The 24,520-nt window shown below is 33.3% G+C and overlaps 2 protein-coding genes across 2 annotated transcripts; both read right to left on the bottom strand.

Moving 5' to 3' along the window:
• Positions 1-468: 468 nt before the first annotated feature.
• Positions 469-13,126, bottom strand: LOC125059184 (trimethyllysine dioxygenase, mitochondrial-like). The gene is made up of 8 exons (XM_047663481.1): positions 12,855-13,126; positions 12,073-12,172; positions 11,330-11,442; positions 9,139-9,359; positions 8,366-8,541; positions 7,267-7,488; positions 6,854-6,987; positions 469-741 (listed from the first exon to the last, which is right to left on the bottom strand). Exons 1-8 carry the CDS (start codon positions 12,859-12,861, stop codon positions 605-607), a joined length of 1,110 nt encoding a protein of 369 aa, XP_047519437.1. The 5' UTR covers positions 12,862-13,126; the 3' UTR covers positions 469-604.
• Positions 13,127-15,578: 2,452 nt separating this feature from the next.
• On the bottom strand, positions 15,579-22,468 carry LOC125059286 (trimethyllysine dioxygenase, mitochondrial-like). Its single transcript, XM_047663653.1, has 8 exons — positions 22,329-22,468; positions 21,989-22,094; positions 21,161-21,273; positions 20,364-20,584; positions 19,857-20,032; positions 17,072-17,299; positions 16,577-16,710; positions 15,579-15,801 (listed from the first exon to the last, which is right to left on the bottom strand). The coding sequence occupies exons 1-8, from the start codon at positions 22,333-22,335 to the stop codon at positions 15,665-15,667; spliced, it is 1,122 nt and encodes a 373-aa protein (XP_047519609.1). The 5' UTR covers positions 22,336-22,468; the 3' UTR covers positions 15,579-15,664.
• Positions 22,469-24,520: the final 2,052 nt, after the last annotated feature.

The raw sequence follows: 24,520 nt of genomic DNA, 5'->3' as shown, positions 1-24,520 counted from the left end.
TCTATTTAACAAATTTAACCACGCAATCACAAACATTCGCCATTATGCCTGTCAATAGGTTCTGGGAGAGGATTTAGCTTTCATATTTTTATCCTATTAGCCTGTGTCACTTGCCTCTTCCTTTCAGTGGCGTAACTATAGGGTGGCAGGGCTGGCAAAACACCACAGGCCCCTGACCCAAGAGGGCCCCTGCTCAACAGATATTATGTTCTATGGATGAATATGAAGTCTCCAATACGCTTTGGGCTAGCGTGGGGACTACAGACCATTCCCTCTCGTCTAAGAGAGGAGGCCTATGGCCATAAGTGGGACATATACTTTAATTTTATTAAAATTAAACTGAGTTCAACGTGACGATTTTTACATTTATAGGGCCCCATCAAAAGAATTTGCCACGGGCCCCAGATGGTATAGTTACGCCACTGTTTCCTTTTATAAAAAGTATGCATAATGCAAACAAAATGTATTTATTTCATTAATTCTTGTATTCAGGCATGTGTACACTGGACAGAGTTGGTGCATATTAGAGTGCATATTAATGTAAATAGTAATCCAATTTTCACATACTATATAAAAAAATAAGTACAAGATTTATACAAGTATACTACTGAATAAGCTTGAAGCTTCGAGCTTTGTCGAGCCAATCAGTACGTGATACGTAGCTGCCAACTATAACTCTCATTCCTGTAAACTCAGTTCTTCCGTGAAAAGCCCTGAAGTTATCAAAGACCATGATGAGTCCTGAAAATATATTTTATAATTTTACAAAATCCTATTAAACAAATGCGGGTTGATAAAAAGTGTGAGGAAAGGTTAGATTGCTGTTTATTTATTTGACTAATTTCGTATCATTAGATATGTAACAAAATAATCGATAGTAATGAAGGATCTATGAAACTACTTTGTCACATTCTCACTACGTCGTAAACCTGAATCTGACACTTAGTTGTCGTCCGTGACAATTCCGTTATGCTAATATAAGGGGATCTCAACAAAGAGAGAGAAAGTTCAAAATTATTAGATCTTATTAGTGACTGCTGTCATAGGAGGTCTGTGACTTTATTATGTTTAATATCTATATATATAAAAGAAAGTCGTGTTTGTTACAACACTTATAACTCGAGAACGGCTGGACCGATTGCCATGGTTTTTGATTTGTTGGATTTGTTTCCGTCCCGAATAGCAGAATAAGCAATAAAATATCGGATAAGTTATCGAATAACAATTAATTAATTAATTAATTTTACGAATGCAAAAACCATATAGTGCCATCTGTTGACAAAACTACGCACATTTTACGTCGAATTCGTGTCAGTTCAAGAAATTCCGATCTTGAGGTGAATGAGGAGATGCATAACCATGCTTTGATCCTGATCAAAAGATGTTGGATATCAGAAAGTGCTTAACATGCAGTATCGCCATATTGACGCTAGAGAGAAGATGCCTAATGTGTAAAACTGCCATTCTTCTTTCGCAATGGCAAGCAATAAAACATTTCTATATTTGCAAAAAAGTTGTATTAATGTGAAAAATGAAAAAAATGAAAAAATATTTATTCAATCACTTACAATGATAACAACATGTGGCTGGAGCCTCCATTTAAGTATGTATAATATACTTGTGTTTGGAGTATCCGCTCTTCCTAGGTACACTTAATTAGGTATGTAAGTTTAGACAAAAGGGAATAATATTACAAAAACAAAACAATATTTATACAAGTTAAAAGATGCATCGTGTATGAGTGATAAATTGAGGGGTGTTCGTTGTATTCAGTTAAGTGTATGTTGATGTGTGAGAGTGTAAGTGTGTGTGAGTGAGTGTGTATGAGGTATGTGTGTATATGTCTGTATCATATGTTTGAGTGTGTGTGTTCTTTTAGAGTGTAAGATAAAAGTAGACTTTAGAATAGTAATTCTTAGATAATAGATTCAACTTCTTCATAGGTTTGAGTTTTTAACCAACAATTTATAGTTATTTTACATTTATATTTATTCATATTATATAGATTTAATTCCTTGTTTAATTTATTATATAAGTTAGCAGACTGGTAGCAGTACTGTCTATGAGCATATTTAGTTTTAAAAGTTGGTAAAGGTGCCACATTATGCCTTCTACGTCTGTTCAAAATACTAGGATCATATCCAATATGTCGATGGGTTCTAAGAGTAGTTTGCAGTACATACAACTTACGTACTGACAGAAGATCGCTAACCGCATATAACATTTCCGTAGGGAATCTGTATGGCTTAAAATGGATAACTTTGAGTAGTGACCTTTGTGCTCTCTCCAGTTCCAGGAATTTTATTTTAATGGCACCACCCCAGGCCGGAATGCAGTATATTAATATTGACTGCGCAAGAGCAGTATAAATTTGTTTTAGGAGGGCCGAGTCAGCTACGTGTCTTAGATTTTTAAATAACCATATGAGTTTTCTTACTCTAGCCATAACTAGCTCTATATGATCGCGCCATGATAGGCGTTGGTCTACCATAGTACCCAGGTATCTTACGCAGTTTTGCCGCTTAATAAAATCGCATGAGCATATTATAGAATGAGGTGAGCCACAAGTATGTATTTGAATAGCAAACGTCGGAGGTGGTTGAGAGGAGTTATAATTGGAGAAGCATACATAGTTAGTTTTAGAGGTATTGAGGGTCAAAAGGTTATCGCTGAGCCACTTAGCTATTCTTGCAAGGCCCTTTTGGGAATTATTTTTAACAGCCTCCCAGGTGTCAGCTACAAAAACGACAGCAGTGTCGTCAGCATAAGTGAACATTGTTCCCTCTTCTATATCCATGTTACATAAATTATTAATATATACAAGGAATAGAGTGGGCCCCAATACACTTCCTTGCGGAACTCCGAAGGTGATTTCACATTGTTCACTTTGGTGTTTTCCTATTTTTACACTCTGTTTTCGATTGCATAAATAGTCTTTGAATAATTTCAAGGGAATTCCTCTTATACCTATTTTCTCCAACTTGTCGATAAGGTCTGTAATTGATACTGAGTCAAATGCCTTTTTCATATCCAAAAACACTGCAGCACATTTTTTGTTTTTATCCACAGCATTAGTAATAAGCGATGTGAGATCCAACACGGCATCTTCTGTCGATAAATCCCGTCTAAAGCCATATTGACTTGGGGAGAGGATATTAAATGTATTAAGGTAGTTCATTAAACGTTTATTAATTATTTTCTCCAGTATTTTGGCAATAGGTGGTAAAACAGAAATAGGCCTGTAATTGCTTATATCCGTTTTATCATCTCCTTTGTACACTGGGGTAACTACAGCGATTTTCAGTGCATCTGGAAAGACACCTTGAGCAAAGCATAGATTGATCAAATGAACAATAATAGGGACAATTATATCAGCAGTTAGCTTTAAGAATTGGGTAGGAATGCCATCCCAGCCTGGAGCACTATTTGATTTTAACCCCATCAGGACATTAAGAACCTCATCATTGTCAGTATCTCTTAATACAAATGAAGTTAAGTGAGGATAATTCGAAGTAGTTTTGTCAGAACAATTGTATGCGGGTTGTTGTGCAAGGATACCTTCTGCTAGTGATTTGCCAACTTGGGTAAAATATTGATTACAATGATCTATAGACTCTTGTGCTGTTTCTTTACAGTGGAGCAGTTCGTAATTGTCGCTTTTATTTTTATTCCGATTTGTAATATTGTTGACAGTTTGCCATAATTTTTTTGAGTTGTTTTTATTTAGAATTAGTTGCTGTTTATTATAATTTCTTTTTAGGTTTCTGATTAATTTATTACAATAATTTCGATATCTACGGTAAGTTATTTTTAAAATTTCATTATCAGGGTCTAATTTTAGCTTTTTCTGCATGTTATTCCTATTTCTGACACATCGTAGAATGCCCAAAGTCATCCATGGCTTAACTACACGATATTTGCATGTAATGATCTTAGTGACTGTATGTAAATCTAAGGTTTGTCTTATTTTACTTAGTAAGAGCTCTATAATCATGTTGGGGTTGTTTAATGAAGTTAAGTCAGCCACCAATGTGCTATCTCTTAGAGTAGCTATCGCCTTATCGTAATCAATGAATGTTTTTGTCTTAGTGGAAGCACCTGACTTTGGTATATTGGAGAGCCTTAAGAATATGGTGGAGTGATCAGTGACAGAAGTATTTATTACATTTATATTTGTGGAATGTTTATTTTTGTCTAGTCTCAGCATAAAGTGATCCAGACAATTACCATACCGTGTAGGTAGTACATGGCCAGGTAGCAAGCCGTGCATAGCCAGCATGTTTAAATAGTAAAGCCGGTTATTACGCTCCTGCTGCGGAGCATCATTTCTGTCAATCAGGTTAATGTTAATATCCCCGGTTATAATTAAATTAATACAATTTTTCAAAGATGTTAAATGTCGGTCTAATGAGTCCGTGAAGGGCTCGGAATTAGTATGTGAAGGGGACCGGTATATTCCTAGCACGGTAACTCCACAAAATAAAATTTGGAGGCAGGATGCATGTGTTAGAATAATTTCTTTGACATTGACACTGTGTTTTCTAGAAACATAGATAACAACACCATCACATTGGTTTATATGGTTTGTAGTCGAATAAGAAGTGTAGTTCTCCATTTGGGGTATTGGTTTATCACTATCTATTCTACATTCAGTTAAAATTATCAAATCTGCTTCAAAATTAAGCTGGGCAAGGGTGAGTTGGAAATCATCTAACTTGCTGTATACCGACACAATATTCTGAGAAATTATTTTTAAATCATTTTTATGAAATTTAGGGGATTGGTTACATATGTCATGAACATCACATAAGCTAGAATTAGCCACCTCACTATTGTCAATTTCTGTTATCAATGAGATTACGTTATCCATAATTGGATGGAATTTTAAATAAACCATTCATTTTATTAGCTTGTTGGTTATGAAGTGTGTTAAATAGTCTACTTATTATGAAAGTATCGCGTACTGATAATGTGTGAATATGTTTGGAGAAGGTGTGTGTGTAGTAGTGTAGGGCCGAATCCAAGCCTTTGTTAATAAAGTATTTATGTGTCTTGGTAGTAGTAATGAGTAATGTGTGTACAATCGGGAACAAAATTTGATAAAAGAATAACATAAGATATTTTACTATGTAGTTAAAAAGATGTGGTTTGGGTGCTATTGGGGCAATATGTAAAACTAGTATGAAATAACATAATATGGTAAAACAAAAATATAAAATGGGCCGAGCAAGCAAAGACAGAGAGAGATAACAAGGTTCAAGAATTAAGTCTAGTCATTGCTCTCCTAGTAGTTTTTGGACGATTGCTTCATTATTTATAGTGATAATGGGTGAATTTTCAGATTTTCTGACGTAGACACGGCCATAGGAAGTCCAGCAAAACTTATAAGATTTTGATCTCATTAGATCTCTAGCAAGGAAGTACAGCCGAGCCCTGGAGGCGGTCAGCTGTTCTGCTACGTAGACAGGGATATTTTCTTGACCTTGTGATTTTAATCCTAGGTGTTTAGCTCGTAATTTATCCTTGTTCTTCAAGTTGTATGTTTTACAGGCCTGTAGAAACTTCATTTTTAATAAGGTAGTGCTTAATTCAACTATTATAGGGGAACTAGCATTTCCCTCCCTCTTAAATCTTATCCTGTAAATATCATTAATGTCTTTTTCACTCAACTGACAGTTGACTGATTTAGCCAACTCTAAGGTCATAATTATAAGGTCTTCTTTTGTTTCCTTATCAGCCTTGGGTGCATTTTTTATTTCAATGTTATTCTTCAATCTATCTCTTTTTAAGTCTTCTAGCTGTCCCTCCAAAATAGAAATATGTTCCTTGTCCTTTTTCCTTTCTATTTCGAGAAGTTCTAACTTCTTTTTAAGTTCTACATTCTGTTCAGCGAGGAAGGACATAGTTGTCTGGATATTTGTGTTTGTCTTACTTATTTCGGTAAGAGTGGATTCAAGCTTTTTGGAGCCACTTTCTTGCGATTTAAACATTGTTAAAATGAGTGTTTTTATCTCTTCTCTAAAAACGTCAAATCGGTCCACATTCGTATCATCTTCTCTTCTTCTCTTGTTTCTCAAGGCCACATAGTTGGGAGGAGTGATTTGTTCCATTTCCATACCAATTTGATCAATGGCAGATTCAGATAGTGACTTATCTCCAATAGGATTCATCCTTTATTATAATGAGTTTAACAGTTGTCTATTCGATAGTACAAGCAGATGTTTGCAAAAAATGTGAATGCACTAAACAATGGAATGTCCGATAAGAAGTTCCCGATGGCTCAAGGTAAATAGGCCAATAGATAATTAGTGGGCGTGGCCACAGTCACCTGTTGCAATCAGCGCGGGCGCAGGACGCAGGTAGTGGTGGTAAGCGGGGCACGAGTGTGACGCTGGTAGGGATGTGGGCGTGGCGTAAATTCACAGCTTTAGGGGATTCGATAAGATTAATATTGAGTGGGATCAATACCTTCGATAGTGGGGTGATCGGGCGCAGTACCAGGAGCGCACGTAGTAATTAGATGGTTGCTTGACTACACTTCACTTTGTTTATGTTCTCCTAGTAGACAGTTATATTTATTTTTCGATTTGAATTTATTAAAATTAAAATACAAATAAAAATAAAGCACTCAGCACGTCTACACCTTATGGCGATCCGGGGGGAAGAGGAAGAGGAAGAGGAATTAATGTAATACTTAACATTAATGAAATCCTAAAATAAGTTAAATTAAAGTAACAACGATATTATAAGGTTGTAGGGCGGAACGAAGTTAGCCAGGTCAGCTAGTAAGTTTTATAAAAGACCAGTTGCAGTTGTAGAATAATAGAAATGAAAACGTATATTAACATCGTACCTGGTTTTAATTTAAATGTCCACAGATTTTCTTTATTTTCAATATGCTTAGCGAAGTTCCTGATTGCCCGGTAATAGTTTTTGCACTGCTCGCCACTTTCAAATGCCATAGAGGAACGGTCATGCGTATTGAATCTGAAAAAATATCCATACTAGAACTGTGACAAACGATTACAGATTTATCTAGGCAAATAAAAGGAAGAAACCGTGTAGCTTTCTATTTTATTAATTACATAAATGAAAAATTTGATTACATTTAAAATCTTGTAGATAGTCTAGTAATAAACAAAGATTTTATGATCACGACACCTTTCACTGATTTCGGCTTTCCTTAGAGCTAATCGTTTGATTAAGTATATAATATATATACTGACTTGCGGTCAAATAATGTAAAAAATAGCTATATGTTCTCACCTTACTAGACGAACATCATTATATTGATCCAGTTCAATCATCGGTGCAGCGTGTCTAAAATAATGACCATCGAACTGGTAATCAGCCTCCGCCTTGAATGTGGTCAGGAAAGCGAAATCTTTAGGGTTTTCTTCCTTCAATTTCATTGCTGCATAAAATCCATCTGAGATAACGCTCGCTCCACCAGAGCCATCGTGTCGTATACAGTGGAATACTTGAAGCCTTTAAAAATAATTAGTTGTTAAAGATACCTCAAAGTAAGAGCTAGAAAAGCTAAAAGAAGTTTAGTTTCGATATATAAAGAAAGCTACGTTATAAACAGCGAGTTTTATACTATAGTTTTACGCACGAAAATGGATTTCATGAATATCCATGGAGGCTGTACTATTCAAGTAATTCAAGCCCCGTAAAAATAAATATACGATCACATATCTCTTTACAATCAACAAAAACGTTTTAATTCTCTGGGTTTCGAAGCATTAATCATAAACCATAAACCAACATTAATTAACCATTGCGCAACTTTTGAACTTAAGTTTATCCTACTGTTGTCTTGTTAAAACCAATTAAAGCAAGTATTTTATAGACTTTGACCAATAGCCATCAGGCATTTACCTGACCTTTGCGCGATAAAATTATTGAGTAATTGTGTCATTTTTATATATATTTTTTAATTTAATAACACTAGTTAAAACCTTAGTTGTTAGGCCTAAAGTTTTCTGTATTAAAAGTTGAATTTACTATATCTTATCTGTTTTTGATAGCAGACTCAGATGTTTGAGTACAATGGCGTATCTGGGGTCTTAAGTGCCAGCCTAGACTTTTCGAAGGTAGATACGGGTATCTGGTGCCCATAGGTGTGTAATGCATGTGTGCTGTGGTTGTAATTGGCTCAGCATTATGCTGAAGAGCAGACTGTTCCACAGCGCTGGTCATTCTTCCACAGTCCATAGCAGCTAGTTAGCGCCTCAGTCGCAAAAGGAGTAAAAGAATGTAATAATAATATGACTACCTATGTATGTCTACTATTATAATATTACAGATAATTTGTAGAAATGATTTTGTTATTAAACAGAAGAAAGCTATGTAAAAAATTTACCCCGCTGGCTCAGTGAAGGATGAAAGATCTGTGTGCTGAGGTAAACCCACGCTCATATAAGCGGTATCATTGTTTCCTGGTTCCGGGCTGATCTCCCACATACCACCAAATAATGTATGCTGAACACCTCCTAATGCCTTGCACACTACTTCCGTAGCTGCTAGACTTGGTTCGACCTGAAAAATAAACATTCAGTATACTAAGCTACTTATGGTGACTGGTCAGACTTGAATTTGTGTATGTGGTGATGTTAGTTATTTCAACTATGTATTTGCGTGTTGATCCCACGAGAATGTAAGTGAGTGCTCTTATTTCACCATGCCAAATCCTTGTTTTTAATTTATTTTATTATTAACTATTGATTACTTAAGAACATGGTGTAATGGCGATTAAAAATAGTGGCGGAGAGTTTATTGCCAGTTCTTCTCTTTCGTTCTACGCCCTTGATTTGAGAACTGGCAGTAAAAGCAAAATTAGAAGCATTTCATTTATATTTATTTTTTGACGTTCATAAGTGTACATTTTGTTGCCAATATGAAAGTTTGAATTTGAATAAGAATCCTAAGTATTGTTTCAATACAGAAAGAAACCTTTCTTTAATTATTAATTTGAAATGCTCCTAAAACACTTGTTTATTTTCATCTAATGTATAATTGATTCTAAAACCAGAAATTGTATTCAAAATTTGGTGGTGACCACTATGCTTTACCAACGATTAAAATGTGCCAAGGTCTATCAAAAAAACTGTTATAATTATTAGTAAATAAACATACATCTTCTATAAAAGCAACTCCATAATCCAGTAAAGACTGGAATACAGCAGATGCTCCATCAGTAGTGTTAAGAAATTTCTTGACCGGGACCTTAGCGACTTTGTTTACGATATCATCGCCCCGCCAGAGTTTCGGTGAACTCCTCCGACTCTTGCTCCACGTTTCGTAATTGAATTCTGATAAGAAGTCTCCATTATAACTCGATACGTGGCTGTCTGACCCTGGAGGATTTGTCACCGTAAAATTGTAAATAAATTGTTATAAATTTTGATTCCTAACACACATACAGTTCTTCAATATACCTATACTAACCTAACCTAACCGATCTAAATAATAATTGGTTTTTTGAGCTCCGGCGCTACGGGAAATGCAGCCGCTCCACCCTTGCGTACCAAAGCACTGGCATTTTATCCTCCGCCTTTAAGCCTCCGCAACCTCGGCTTTTTGTTTCGATAGACCCTTTTTTTTATTGAGAAAAAGCTTGCCAACGCTTGGTACACTGAGACATTGGTTAAAACAAACACAAAATATAATTTTTAATGTGACAAGCACTTATAGGCAAACATGACATACATATAGAGACATCCTTTAAATATCAAGAAATATCAAGCGTGATAAACTGGTTCTTATGGATTACATCGACAATTTCCTATACGCGACATTGATTATTATGTATTCACAATGTTAAGGAACATTTTTGGTGTTCAAAAACCGATATCTATTTATTTATTAAATAGTAATCTTACAGCTAACATCCATATTATAAAACTAAACACTTAGACAGTATTACAAAGCCAAAACAGATACCATTGATAAACAAGATATATGAAACAGAAAACATAAGTAAGTAAATTAATAGACAAAGAGAAAAGAAATCTGAAATTCAATACAACGGACAATCTTTTAAAGAAAAAACTATATAGAATAACAAATACGTACTATGTGTAAAACAATACAGATCTTTAATAAAATTAATTATAGATATTAGAATAGGCTAATTTGTTTAATGAATACGGTTATTTGATTAGAGCTAATATTATAAATTCGCCTGTGTAACAAAGTTTAAGTTTTTTTGGTATAGATAAATAATATAAAACTGTACTTAATTTATCTAATATATAAAATTCTCGTGTCACGGTGTTTGTGGTTGAACTCCTGCGAAACGGCTTGACCGATTCTCATCAAATTTTGCGTGCATATTGGGTATAACTGAGAATCGGACAACATTTATTTTTCATCCCCCTAAATGGTAAGGGTAGTCCACCCCTAATTTTTTTTTTAATTTTTTTTATAATACAGCATTAAAAATACATACATCCCCTAATTTTCACCCCTCTACGATCAACCTCTTTTTTTTATTATAAATGATAAACATGGCAAAACGACGTTTGCCGGATCAGCTAGTTTATTTATAAGTTTTAAAACATCATGTATGCATAAAATTATACAAGAAAATATGAATATGAGCTAGCAATGGAAATATTAAACAAACAGTAACTAAAATTGTAATAATAACTGAAACGAAACCTAAACCTCATTAAAAGCACAATAAACAAAGTTACGGTAAGTTGGAAGATTGTTGTAAAATATATCAATATTAATAATTAAGTTCCATTAAGCACCATTAAAAGTAGCGCATAAGCAAGCCGTAGACTTTTAGTTCTAGTAACTCTAGTATTACAACGAAATGAAAAAGTGCAAGAAGTTTAGTATAAGTATTAAAGTTAAATATTTTATACAAATAACTAGGTCAATGATGTCACGTCGTAGTTTTAGAGTATCTCAAATAGTCCAAACGAGCCTGGTACGTTTGCAATACGTCCTTATACACTTCAATATCCAATACAAAGTAAATATTTATTTAATAGATAACACTAATTAACATTATAAAAAATAATATACATTGAAATAAATAACTAAACTTAACATAAACTAAAATATATTATTAAAAGGAGTCCCTTTAGGCAAGGTTCCGAAGATACTGGCAGCGTTCCCCCTTTGAATCGACTAATTTTTTGTCCGAGGTAGCTGCCAGATCTTCGGATGTGATGTTGAAATTTCTTTAAAAAGTTTAAAGCGCTAGGACCCCACGGACCAAGGGTCTCGACACCGAATGGAACAAAATCATATTCTGAGCCTAGACCCCTGTATTTGCATGCTTTATATCCAATTAAATTGTCTTAATACTTACATTTTATTATGAGTTTCCTATCTTTGCACATGGCTTCATCAATATCAACTTCAGGAATATCCAAAATGTGGGCAGTCCTTAGTTTTGTTTTTGTATCGTAACACTCGTGGCACCTTTAAATTAGAGATGTTATGGATATGATATTTCGGATCTGGATACGGATATAGGAATAAAATTATATTGGTTTCGGATACGGTTACCGATATGTAATTATTTTGGATTATCCGTTAGTTTCGGATAGTTTCGGTTACGGTTATTAGATTGAAGTAAAATATATAAAAACTCCTCAGTTTTATCTATAGATCAAACAAATTCAATAAATTTAAGAGCTCTACAAAAACATTTGCACATATTAATTAATAACCTATTAAATGTTTTCTTTTTAATTATTTTTGTGAGTAATGAAACCATTAACAAAAACACATCGAAACATGTCGCGTCGAAACTATCCGAATGTTCTGAAACGGATACGGATATATATTTATTTCGGATATCCGATTGTTTCCGTTACAGTTACGGATACCATCACAGCTCCATAACATCCCTGCTTTAAATTAGTAAATTGCTTAGTTATTCTAGACAATTAAGCCAAAGATTTCTACAACCCCTGATATAAGAACATTTACAATATAAAAAAAAATTATTATATGTTTTTTTGTAGTATTTTTATCTCTCGTTTATTGCAAAAAATTGGACGCTAGTTACTAGAAATTGAAGAGTAAATATAACAGATTAAAGTTAACCTGCAGTGATCCCTCAACCAGCAACCTTCGAATGTTAAATCATATCCATCGTCAAAAATTACTTTCACTGCTGTTCCGTTCCTATTTACCCCTTTTATTTCTGTAAAACCACAAAATTAAATAAATATCATTATAATATATTTTTTTTATATTGGACAATTCACACCAATTGACCTAGTCCCATTGCTAAGCTGGTGAAGCTTGTGTTATGGGTACTAGGCAACGGATATACATACATATTATAGATAGATAGACATATAAATACATATTTAAACACCCAAGACCTAAGCACAACACCAAAATGCTCATCACATCGATGTTTGTCTCAGCCGGGGATCGAACCCGGGACCCATGGATTAGCAGTCAGGGGTACTAACCACTAGATAATGAGCCGTCATACGTTATATAATATAGCTTAATAAACACATTATTCATTTCTACATGCTTCGTACTTATTTGAATTCCTAACTGTAACTTATTAATAATATGTAAATAAGTTCAATAAGAATAAAATTAGCTAAATAGGCATTTACTTTATGTACTTTTATTTCTACTTAGTAGTAGTATACATTTTTTATTTATTATTGTAATATATAAAATACTAAAAGTACAGAAAACACCAAAAAACACTAAGGGTTTTAACCTTGATTCCTGAAGGGCAACACCACACTACAAATTTAAATTCGAATTCAGGTGATTGTCTAATAATGTGATATCATTTTCTTAGTTTTGAATAAATCATACATTAATATTTAATTAAGGAAAATCTAATGTTGTCTTACCTGCCATTTTATAATACTGTTATTAAAATAATTACGTGTTCACTGTGATCGATAACTTCCAGGAATATCTTATAAATTATACTAAATGCATAAAGTTTATCGTAACTAATAACAATATTATTAAAATCTCATCAACTGCAACGGTCAGGGTCACACTTGTCAGAGGATATCGCTTTTTCCGTATAGAAATTAATACAAATTATGGATAATCTATTGCAATATTTTAGAAAAGATCGCTTTGAGTGATCAAAATCGTTGTTAGAGAGAGACTGAGTAGACAAATACGATGCACTTCTATATATTTTCTGTATCAAACATTGAAAAAACAACATTGTAAATGAACATAAGGCGGACATTGATGTCTTTTGTCCTCTATCTACCTACTACAAGTTTCGTTATTTAAAACGCAATATTTTATTTATGCTGACATTTAATTTTTCATCAATTTATTTTTAAATTATTCATGCCGTGTTCGATATGTACGTATATTTTTGTTATATGCAGTAGCATAGTAATGTGTAATACGAAAAATTCAGCCGGATTGTACTCTTTACCATATTCCCAATTCATTTTGTTTTTGACATACAATACACATTTTACATATTTTGACTAAGGGAGCGTTCAAGTATTACGTAACGAATTTGGGGGGGGGGGGGTCCTTTTGATAAACGTAACGATGCGGGGCGGGGATTGAATTACGCGTTATTGTTAATATCATTCGACTTTCCAGTACTTTACACCACATAATAGATACTTTAAGGTATAAAGAGTCACTAGGTGGCCACGAAACGTTTTACTATACTTGGGTACAGAAAAACGTTACGGTGCGTTACATGCGGGGGGTCAATTATCTTCAAAATTTGCGTGACTTAATACTTGAACGCTCCCTAAGTACTTAAATTTTCTATCTATGTAATTAGTTCGACTAAAAATTTCATACATGTCATTAGACGCGCAAAATCATTTTTTTAATCTTTCCCTCATGTAAGTATGGAAAGGCACAGCCTAGCCTCTAACTTCTGCATCAGTTTCTTAATCGTTTTTTGTATGTATGGCCTTCTGTGGTTGACATGTCGTGTGTATTTAAAGCATGCCGGTTTCGTCACGATATTTTCCTTTACCGTACAAACAAGTGTTTAATTCGCAAGGCCCATTCCTGATTCCCACTCACGACCTTGAGTGTCGCACGTAGAGCCACTAGTCGACGTCCTAGTGGAGTTCCCATTTATGTACCTCTAAACTCATGTCATTAGGTTATCGAGATGTCCTAAAAGAATCTTATGAAAACTCACTATCAACTGCTTGATTGATACATATTGCTTGGCGAATTAGTTTACTACATTTTTTAAGGGCAGGTCAATCCATCTGAGATATATATTATACGATTGAAGATCACATAGGTACTTATAAATTTTATTACTTTTATCGTTGCTTTTAATTTAAATATTGTAAGGGGGTAAAAATCTAAAACGAATGGCAAAGAGATAACTCTTTTTTTTATAGAACAGGAGGCTCATCTGATGTTAAGTGATACCGCCGCCCATGGACAATCTCAATATATATACACTAATTATATTGAAACAATATATTCTCAACTCTTCAGAATATATTGTTTAACTGTCAGTCTACAGGACAAATAGTCCAACCACAGATACTTTGCACGACCGATGTTGTTTAAAAAAAAAGTGCGTGCGTACAAAATATACGTATCAGAAGTGTAACTTCTTTGGCGAATTAATTTTTAAGTCTTGTTCATATTTATACAAATCTAAAACTTTAGATTTTCGAGACTCAGAGGGAGGGAAACAGGAAGATATGTTAGACATTTTAATGGATTTAACATTAAAATATTAAAAGTGTAGAAAATTAATACATATTATAGATTTAATTTATTTTTTCGAAAATAAAAACTCATGGTGTTTTAATTTACAATTCGTCATTTGAGATAAAATATAACATACTAATATTTCATAAATTCTCTTTACGAAATTTTAATTTTAAAAATATAATTTCTATAAGGTAATTAGCCTCTCTCACTCCCTCAATCGCTCTCTCCCTTTTCTTCCACAAAAACGCTGATATCTTCGTGACGCTAATATAATTATTATTATTGCGTTTCATCCGTAAAAATTGTACCGTCTAAAGAATTGTTCACTTCACAATCACGTGAAACGCGTTATCATTTCATTCGCTTCCCATACAAATATTTCATAACTAATAATGCTTAGGGAAGGTGAAGCAACCACAAATAGCATTACAAGTCTTGAATGTCCTTGGGCAGTGGTTTAACTTAACCTCAGCTGAGCCACCTCCCCATTCCATCCCAGTCCCATCAATAAAAAATCTTTAACTGGTAGGTACATATCTTTTCGAAGGTATGTACCGGTTGTAATTACGAAAAGTAAAATTAAGCCCGGCCGATTTTCTTAAGTTATTCTCGATTGCGGTCTTGTTAATCCTCAAGTAGCTATTGAATTCATTAGCTAATCATTATAATAATAATAATCATTAAAATCGTGTCAAAATAAATGAACGTAACGATTCAAATTCTACAGACCATACTATATTAACACCGTCATGTTTTGAGTTTACGTGAAATATATTTTCATATATAAGCAAGAACTGAGTGATTTTATTGTGTCTAAAGAAATATAAATCAGAGGTTTTAATTATCACCTATTACTGGTAGCATAAATAAAATAGTTATCAAAAATACAGACCAGATTAGATTTTATAAACTTTATTTCTTAATTAAAATACAAAGTAACTAAATTATTTTCTTAAATTATTACTTAAATAATTTTATCAGCTTAGTGAATAAGTTCCAGGACACGGGCCTTGTCCATCCAGTTGGTTCTGGATACGTAAGTTCCACCAAGGACTCTCCTTCCGGTGAAACCCGTCCTGCCATGCAACAGCCTGAAGTTGTCGAACACCATAACAACGCCTGGAAAGGAAATTATTTTAAATTATTTTACCAAATAAAGTTTAATATTGTATTTTTTTTATTTTCTATTTGGAGTATGATTTTGTGTATTTTTATATATCACTAGCTGACCCGGAAAACGTTTGTTTTGCCATATATATTATTTGTAGGAATAAATTTGTTCAATAAAAATGACTATCCACAATAATAAAAAATAGGGGTTGTATGTGTTTTTGTATGCTGTATCATAAAAAAATAAGAACAAAAATAAATTTAAAAACTAAAAAATTTTTTTTGGAGTGGACTCTCATTATCACTTAGGGGTATGAAAGATAGATAGTAGCTGATTCTCAGACTTACTGAATATTAATATAAAATTTCATAAGAATCGGTCGAGCCGTTTCTGACGAGTATGGGAACTAACACGAGAATTTTATATATATAAAGATTTAGAAATTATTTCGTACATTCTGTTGTTTATATATATCTTGGTGATTTAGGCAAAAGCTTTTTTTTTCATAGGCAAGTCACATCTACTATGTCTACAGCATATCATATTCCAGTAACAAAGAATATTGCGGAAATCGTACCGTTCTTAATTAATTTAGTTTATTAATACTCCTTAATCCTTATATAATAATAATTTTAATAATAATTTTAATTTTTTATTGTTTTTGATGTTTTATTTTATTTTTTTCTTTAAGTACTGTGATTTTGTGTGTTTATGTGTGTGTGTTTTTGATTGTAATAAATCTTATGTCTATGTCTATGTCTAATCCTAATGCAAAGCACATACCAGGCTTCAATTTGAACTGCCAGTGGTTCTTCTTGTTCTCGATGGATGAAGCGAAGTGTTTCAAGGAGCGGTAATATGTTCTGCAATCTTCACCATTTGCGAACGCCATTGGTGACCTATCATATGAGTTGAATCTGAAATACAAATCAGTTGTTAATGCCACATTTCAATATATGTTATTTTTCACGTGAGCGCCTGGGATGATTATTGGTCGAACAGTGAAATAAAAGTAGAGTTCTACCTCATATTAATATACGCAAATTGAATCAACTATTATCATTACTTTAAGGCTTTACTTTTCAGAAAACTAACAAAATTTCCGTCAGTACGATTCGATTAGTCATATTGCATCATTAAATACAAATACTAATTTTCTTTTAAGTAAAGACAGCTTTTAAAATTAACATTACGCGTTTATTTTTATTATCGTAACCGTTTTGCACGCTACAACAATATACCTATAGAAACTTATAAAATATTTAAAAAAAATCTTACCTAATTTGTCTGACGTCATTCGTGATCATATCAAGCTCAATCGCCGGCGCAGCGTGTCTAAATGAATGTCCGTTAAATTTGTATTCGGCCTCCACTGGGAACTTTGTAAGGAAGTCATAGTCTCTTGGATGCTCCTCCTTTAACTTCGCTGCAGCGTAGAACCCGTCTACCAGTACAGTCTCACCACCTTCACCATTTGTATGTTCCAGGGAATGAAGGAGTTGCAAGCTAAAAGTATCAGTAACGTTATAAATATTTTTCAGCAGCACAAATTCCTCCATCTGTCTTTAAACCCGGAAGTATGCTTATATAAAAAAAGGGTGGGTGTACTTATGTACGCGCGTAAGAAGTTATACTTCTTTGGCATTATTAAAAATAGTTTTTGATTGCATGCAAATAATTAATTACAAATAAATAATCAAAGACTGGAAAAGGAGTAAATAAATAAATATTTATTATTATTCTGTAACATTAAGTGTAACATAAATTATATTATTATTTGAATGTTGTTTTTAAATTATGTCCAATGCCGTAGCATCTTCCGTGGGCAACTTCATTCTGTTAATTTTGTGTCACGGTGCGAACGCATCGTAAAATTTCACTCTCATCAATTTTTCATAACGCGCCTAAAGAAGTATAACATCAAAAAGGTTTTGCTTAAACGGCCTTATATAGGCTTTTAATATTAAGACATCCATCGCCACCTTTATCGTGATTAATTGTAAACAACTATTTTATATATCAAGGAATTTATAATTTTCAGGAAGAGTATTTCAATGACAAAACAGACAATTTTAAAACTTCGATGACTAAAAAGACAGAATGCTTACTAATGGTTTGACTCAAACCTCATAGAAGAACTACTAGAGGCCATTGTTTTTATGATTGAAGCTTAAACCACTGACTATCATAGATAATGATGATTTATAAGGACAATAAATTATTTTATGTTTTACTAGCTGACCGGGCAAACGTCGTTTTGCCATGTATATCATTTATAATAAAAAATAGGGGTTGATCGTAGAGGGGTGAAAATTAGGGGTTGTATGTATTTTTTGATGCTGTATCATAAAAAAATTAAAAATAAATAATTTATCTAAAAATTAAAAAAAAAATTTAGGGGTGGACTACCCCTAACATTTGGGGGATGAAAAATAGATGTTGGCTGATTCTCATAGATACCGGATAAGCACAAAAAATTTCATCAAAATCGGTCAAGCCGTTTCGGAGGAGTATGGCAACGAAAACTGTGACAAGAGAATTTTATATATTAGATTAGATATCCTTGAAGGGCAAAAAGTTGAAGAGCGAGGAGCAGATAAATCAACCGAACACAAGGCTACTCAAACCTATTGGGACATTTCTAAAGTTATTGTGTTGTAGATTGTGCGGAAAAACTCAATATAAACTATAACTTGATGCCTACAAAAACGCAATTTCATTGGGATTTCTACTCATTGTTGTCATCACTGGCTTTCTTATTAATGTTTACGGCTTCCAGTCAGTAGAAATATCAATTTAGCAATACTTTCTAAATACCTATAGGTATATTAAACACTGTCAATACAATTTAACAGACTATGTATTTTTTTACTGAAGTTATACTTCTTTTGGCGCGTTAGGGAAAAATGATGAGAGTAAATTTTTCGATGCGCGCGCACACCGTCACAAAAAACCGACAGCCTGAAGTGAGCTATAGTCAACAATATAGTTTTTTCTATTGTTAGTGTCGTTTTTTTCTACAACACGTGTGCATAAGTACACACACGTTTTTTACAAGAGTTAAGCAGTTAAGAACAGGAGCAATTGTGCTCGATCGCTTATATTATACATGCGTAATTAACACTTATACAGAGTAGGATATATCAGTGCAAAAATATTAGGAAGGCAAGGCACACATATATGAGCCACGAAAATAGAGAATCAGGTCAATATGTTTTTGGCCTTTTTTATGATAACTTTCCATTTAAGGCCTTTAGGCTTCTAGATATTTCTACGTTCTTCTTACCCGCTCTACGCCCTTGAGTTGCGAACTGGTAGTAAATATAAATTTACAATGAATTTAACTTCTTTTTGACGTTCATAAGCGTACTTGTTTACCTATATGAATTTTGAGTTTGAGTTTACTGGATGTTGTCAATATAATGCGTGAGATATAAAAAGATGTTTCCTTATCTATGACTAGTAGACACGGCCAAGCGTTGCTGTGGCTAAGATTTTTGTTATATTACATAGTAGTAAACTATTTAAGAGAAACGGCTGGAGAACACCAATCCACCATGCTTTTTTGGTGGTTATGCCATTAAATTGTAGCTTATTTGAAACGTTGGTATTTATTTTGATAAGGATCAATACCTAGGTACGAATAAAGAGCCTTTTCTAGCGGTTTTAAAATTAATAAACGGACGCTTATTGTGTCGTAACTATAAAATATAAAGACATGCTGTCGCGATATTTTTATAGATAGTGATGTGTCCTGAAAAATTGTAATACATCATTTTGTTCTATCATTAATAGTTTTCGCGGCGCACGCGATTGAAGGAAGTTTTTTGTTTATTTTTTTACACCTTGGGTTAGATTATTCAAGTTTTAGTAAGCATCCTTATTTTTTTTTTAAATAAAACATAGCCTATGTCCCTTGACAATAGTGTAGCTTGCCAACGGTGAAAGAATTATTGAAATCGGTCCAGTAGTTTCGGAGCCTATTCATTTCAAACAAACAAAAAATCAAATATTTCCTCTTAATAATATTAGTATAGATATAGGAAAATCTACATATATTTACCCAGCGGGATCCGTGAAGGAAGATAGATCTGTGTGCTGCGGTAGAGGGATACTCATGAAGGCCGTGTCGTTAAGTGATTCGTCTACTTTGATGTCCCACATACCACCAAACAAAGTTTGCTGGATTCCACCAAGAGCCTCCGCTACTACTGCTGTTCCGTCCAAAGTTGGTTCCACCTTAACATTAATGAAATATATCTTATATATAGCAACAAGGAGTTTTTTATACTTTTATGCCATAGGCATAGCTCAAGAATTTTGTTTATTTTTTTTTTGGTGATTACATTCAAATATTAAATATTTTATATGAGTTCTGCTGGCTGACTGTTGTTTTTGACTTGACTTTGCGTATTTATTAATATACGTTATGTTTGTCGAATTATAAACTGCTAATTATAACTTACAAGAAAATAAAGCCGACATTTCTTTTGTCTTTCTTTTCTCCATAAGATTGGGTCGATAAAAATCTATAAAATAAATAAGAACAACAAATAATAAAATTCCTTACTTCCTCAATAAAAGCCACTCCGTAGTCTAGAATTGATTGAAAGATCGCTTTTGCTCCTTGTTTTGTTTTGAGGAATTTGTCAACCGGGATTCTGGCAACTTTGTGAGCAATTTCATCCCCGCGCCATATCACGTGGTTGATCCTTCGACGGTTCACCCAGGACTTCATTTCGAATTCAGCCAAAAATTCTGCATCGTAGATAGATTCGTGCTCATCAGACCCTAAATAAATACATTTTATAGCTGACTTAAAACTATTCCAGAATAGACTAACTACAAGTAGATTTAAATCAAGGCGCAGTTTTAAATGTTTTATTTAAATCTTAATGATTCTAAAGGAATAAATTAATGTTGATTTCATTCTCAGTTGCTATCTGTTTAGTAACAGCTTAATATTATAATCTTGTGAATTGTGACTTAATCATAATGTAAACAATAAACATCGGGAGACAGAACAATGTTTTTGTTATGCTAGTTGAAATGGACTGACTTTTTAAAATTTAAGTAATAACTTAAATACTATCTTAGGATGTTACAATTACAAATAAGTTAGAATGCCATAAAATTACCGTGGTTAAAAAATAACTAATTTCTAATAAATTAAGAGTATATATAAAGGTTTTACATCAAATATTAGCGGCCTGTTAGGGCTATATGTAATTATTTAAAATATTATGTAACTCAATGTAGCCACGTTACTCAAGAATAATATTTCGGAGAGAGATAATAATTTTAGGAAACCAAAAACACATCTATTTAAGTTAAGTTTGAAAGATATTGGGTAGTTTAATAACTTACAAGTTAGTTGCAGTTCGGATCCATTGACAGTTACGCTTTTCATTGTAACATCTGGTAGTTCTATCAGATGGTTCGCTCTTAGATTTGTATTCATGACGAAGCATTTGGAGCATCTATAACGAAAATGAGTGTTACAGTCGATCGTTAGATTATTGCAAAGAATGTAATAAATATTGTCAAAAATAAATTAGTCAATCGCTGTGTAGCTTAGTCGGTAAACAAAATGCGTAACTCGCCTTTGATTCAATTCCCGATGCAATAATGAATTGGAAATAAGAGATGGCTATTTCAAAGATAATCCACGAAACAGACGTAAAAATGATCATGACGTGGATATTGTATGAACTATATTTATATATAGTTATTCTACTCTATATAATATACTAGCAGACCGGCCAAGCGTTGCTGTGGCTAAGGTTTTTGTTATATTACATAGTAGCAAACTATTCAAGGGAAACGGTAGGAGAACACCAGTCATGGGGACCACCATGCTTTTTTGGTGGTTATGCCATTAAATTGTAGCTTATGTGAAACGTTGGTACTTTCAACACAGCGCCACCTGTTAGAATTGTGACTTTCAAATAATAAACAAATATTTTGCAATAAAATAATATTGCGGGAATAAATTGAGATGTAAGCTATCCTATCTTTTAAGTTGGATCAAACTACACACGGTATGCAAATATGATTCATATCGGTTCGGTAGTTTAGAAGTCCATAGCGGACAAACAACGTGACACGTAATTTATATATATTAAGATATATTTTTATACGTTTCTCTTCTGAGAAACATGGTTAGTTAATAAATTATACTAATGAAGTAATTACCTGCAATGGTCTCTGAGCCAGCAATCTTCAAAACATACAACCATATCATTTTCAAAATGCACTTCTAAGGTGGTGTCATCGATTTTCGCGTTCTTTATTCCGAGGACTGAAAATATTTTTTAATTTTGTAATAGAAATTTTGAGATTTAAACAAAAAATTACGAAACAAAATTTTTGTTGACTTAATTTTTATGTAAGTTAATATTTTATGAATTTAGCCGGAGTCATCGCAAATTTAAATATAACGAAATAATATCAAAACATTTTTATAATCATACATGATTGTTAAAGTTAAAGATCAATATAAAAACAAATTAATAACACATTTATTAATACTCACTTCTCATTTTGAATAACAATATTTATTTTAATTTATTAAAGCAATATTCTTATATTAATTTTATTTTATTAAAGCAGATCACTGTTGATATGTCAACTAGGCTCAGTTGTTAGACGAGAAACTGTTGACAAATTAAGAGATCCCGCTATAAAAATGGCACTATCAGTACCATCAGTACAGACAATGTTTAATAATTTACCCGATATTAGGGAAATTTGTCGATTGGCAGACTCTCGATTTTACTTGATAATATTTTTTTTATAAAATTCAAATTTAGGAGTGGCTATTAAAAATAATATTTAGCTCTAAATTTAATCATATTTTATTAAGATAAATTTTAAAATAAAACCTTCCGTAAAAAGATCATAATGATGTTTTGCATTAACTAAAAAAAAATTGAAACCCAATGCAATATTTTCGTTTGCAATATTTTAAGTTGTTCAATAAGAAATTCCATAGAAAAAGCACATGCCCTTTTAACAACATTAGGTTTGATTGAAAAAAATTAACAGTCATTTTATAATCTTAAATTTAAATTTAATTATGATGGAAAAAATTTTTTTTTGCATCTGGCAATCATTGCGAAATAGATAAACTTTTCTATCGCATTAGTAACTCGTGTAAACCCTTAAATCATTGTTTATAAACGTCATATCGATAAAAATTCTCTATTTATTAAATATACAAATGATTAAGCTTTGTTTATAGCTAGGCCGTGCCTTGTAGTGACGTCTTAAGTCCAAGAGCAATATCATGTGCACACATGAAAATAACAAGCAAACAGGAAAATAATCTAAGAGGAAATCTAGTACATTTGTAATACAGTCTATGATTTACGCGACTATTTACACATTTATATAAAGCCTCATTAGAGTGCTTTTCGGCAAAGGTTAGCGTGAGGCGTTGTCCTAATTGGCGAAGATCGCACGATGACACGATGCGGTCTCGTCGTGCGATGAGTTCAAACATACAGATTTCATCAGAGTGTCCTATTTGCCTCGCAAGTAATCGTGCGAGCACATGAAATGCTTTAATAACGATCGTACGATGCGTTTGATCGTGCGATCATGTAATCAAAGCAACAGATCTCTTTTGAGTGTCCTAATGGGTTACTACGCGATGCGTCGACGCGCGAGGGGCGCGGACGATGGACATCGCGCGATCTATTAGGACACCTGTTAGGTCATCGCACGACCACTTTGATCGTGAGATGAAAAACGCATCGCGCCATCGCACGATCGCTCCCAATTAGGACGCCGCCTGAGACGGCCACTGAAGTTAGTGAAATAAATTTCATTTAAATTTGGTTAAACCTAAACATTAAAACACTTGAAAATTAGGCGACAGACCCTTTCTAATTAAAACTTATTTTGACATCCAATTTGGTTGCCTTAATAAATGCAAAAAGACGCCTTACATTCTACTAGTTAGTAAACGAAAAATTAAAATACTTAATAACTTTATGAAACAGAACATTTTGTTACAATACGTAGTCATCCGGAGAATTATATTGTTCCCAAATATATCCACTATAGAAACATTTATTTTTATTATATCTGTGTTTGTTCATACTTATATTTCATACAAATTATACAGCACAGTAATTGTTTTTCCGTTGGTCTAGGGTCTATTATTCATGCCTTAACTGCTTGAGGTTGTGAGTCAAACTGGCAGTCGGGATCGAACTGTCACAGACTAGAATTAATCATTAAAACGAAAAGGGTCAAACGTTTTCTGATTTATGGATTTACCATCTGAACTTTCGGTTCATATAAATTTCTAAGTCTATCAGTCTTAAAACTTAAAACAATCTGTATGTCTAACATATGCTTGCCAGACTTGGAAATATACAGAGAAGATAAAAAGAAAAATCAGAACTTGTCAAAGGGGCCTAGAACGGAGCATGCTTAACATTAGAAAAATTAATAAAATAAGACACTCAAAATTAAGAAGCGTTACTAAAGCTACTGATGCCCTAAACTATGCTCTAAAGCTTAAATGGAGATGGGCAGGTCATGTAGCAAGACTGTCTGACGATCGATGGACCATAAGGGTGACCAGGTGCGGTGGCCCTATTGGCAAACGAAACAGAGGAAGACCGCTCACGAGATGGGCGGACGACATTGCTCAAACGGCTGGCTCGAGCTGGATGCAGCTCACCCAGAATCGAGATACATCCTTGGGTAGAATGC

The sequence above is a fragment of the Pieris napi genome, chromosome 19, assembly GCF_905475465.1.
Source record: "Pieris napi chromosome 19, ilPieNapi1.2, whole genome shotgun sequence".
Classification (NCBI taxonomy): Eukaryota; Metazoa; Arthropoda; class Insecta; order Lepidoptera; family Pieridae; genus Pieris; species Pieris napi.
This window is presented reverse-complemented; position numbering and strand designations above follow the sequence as displayed.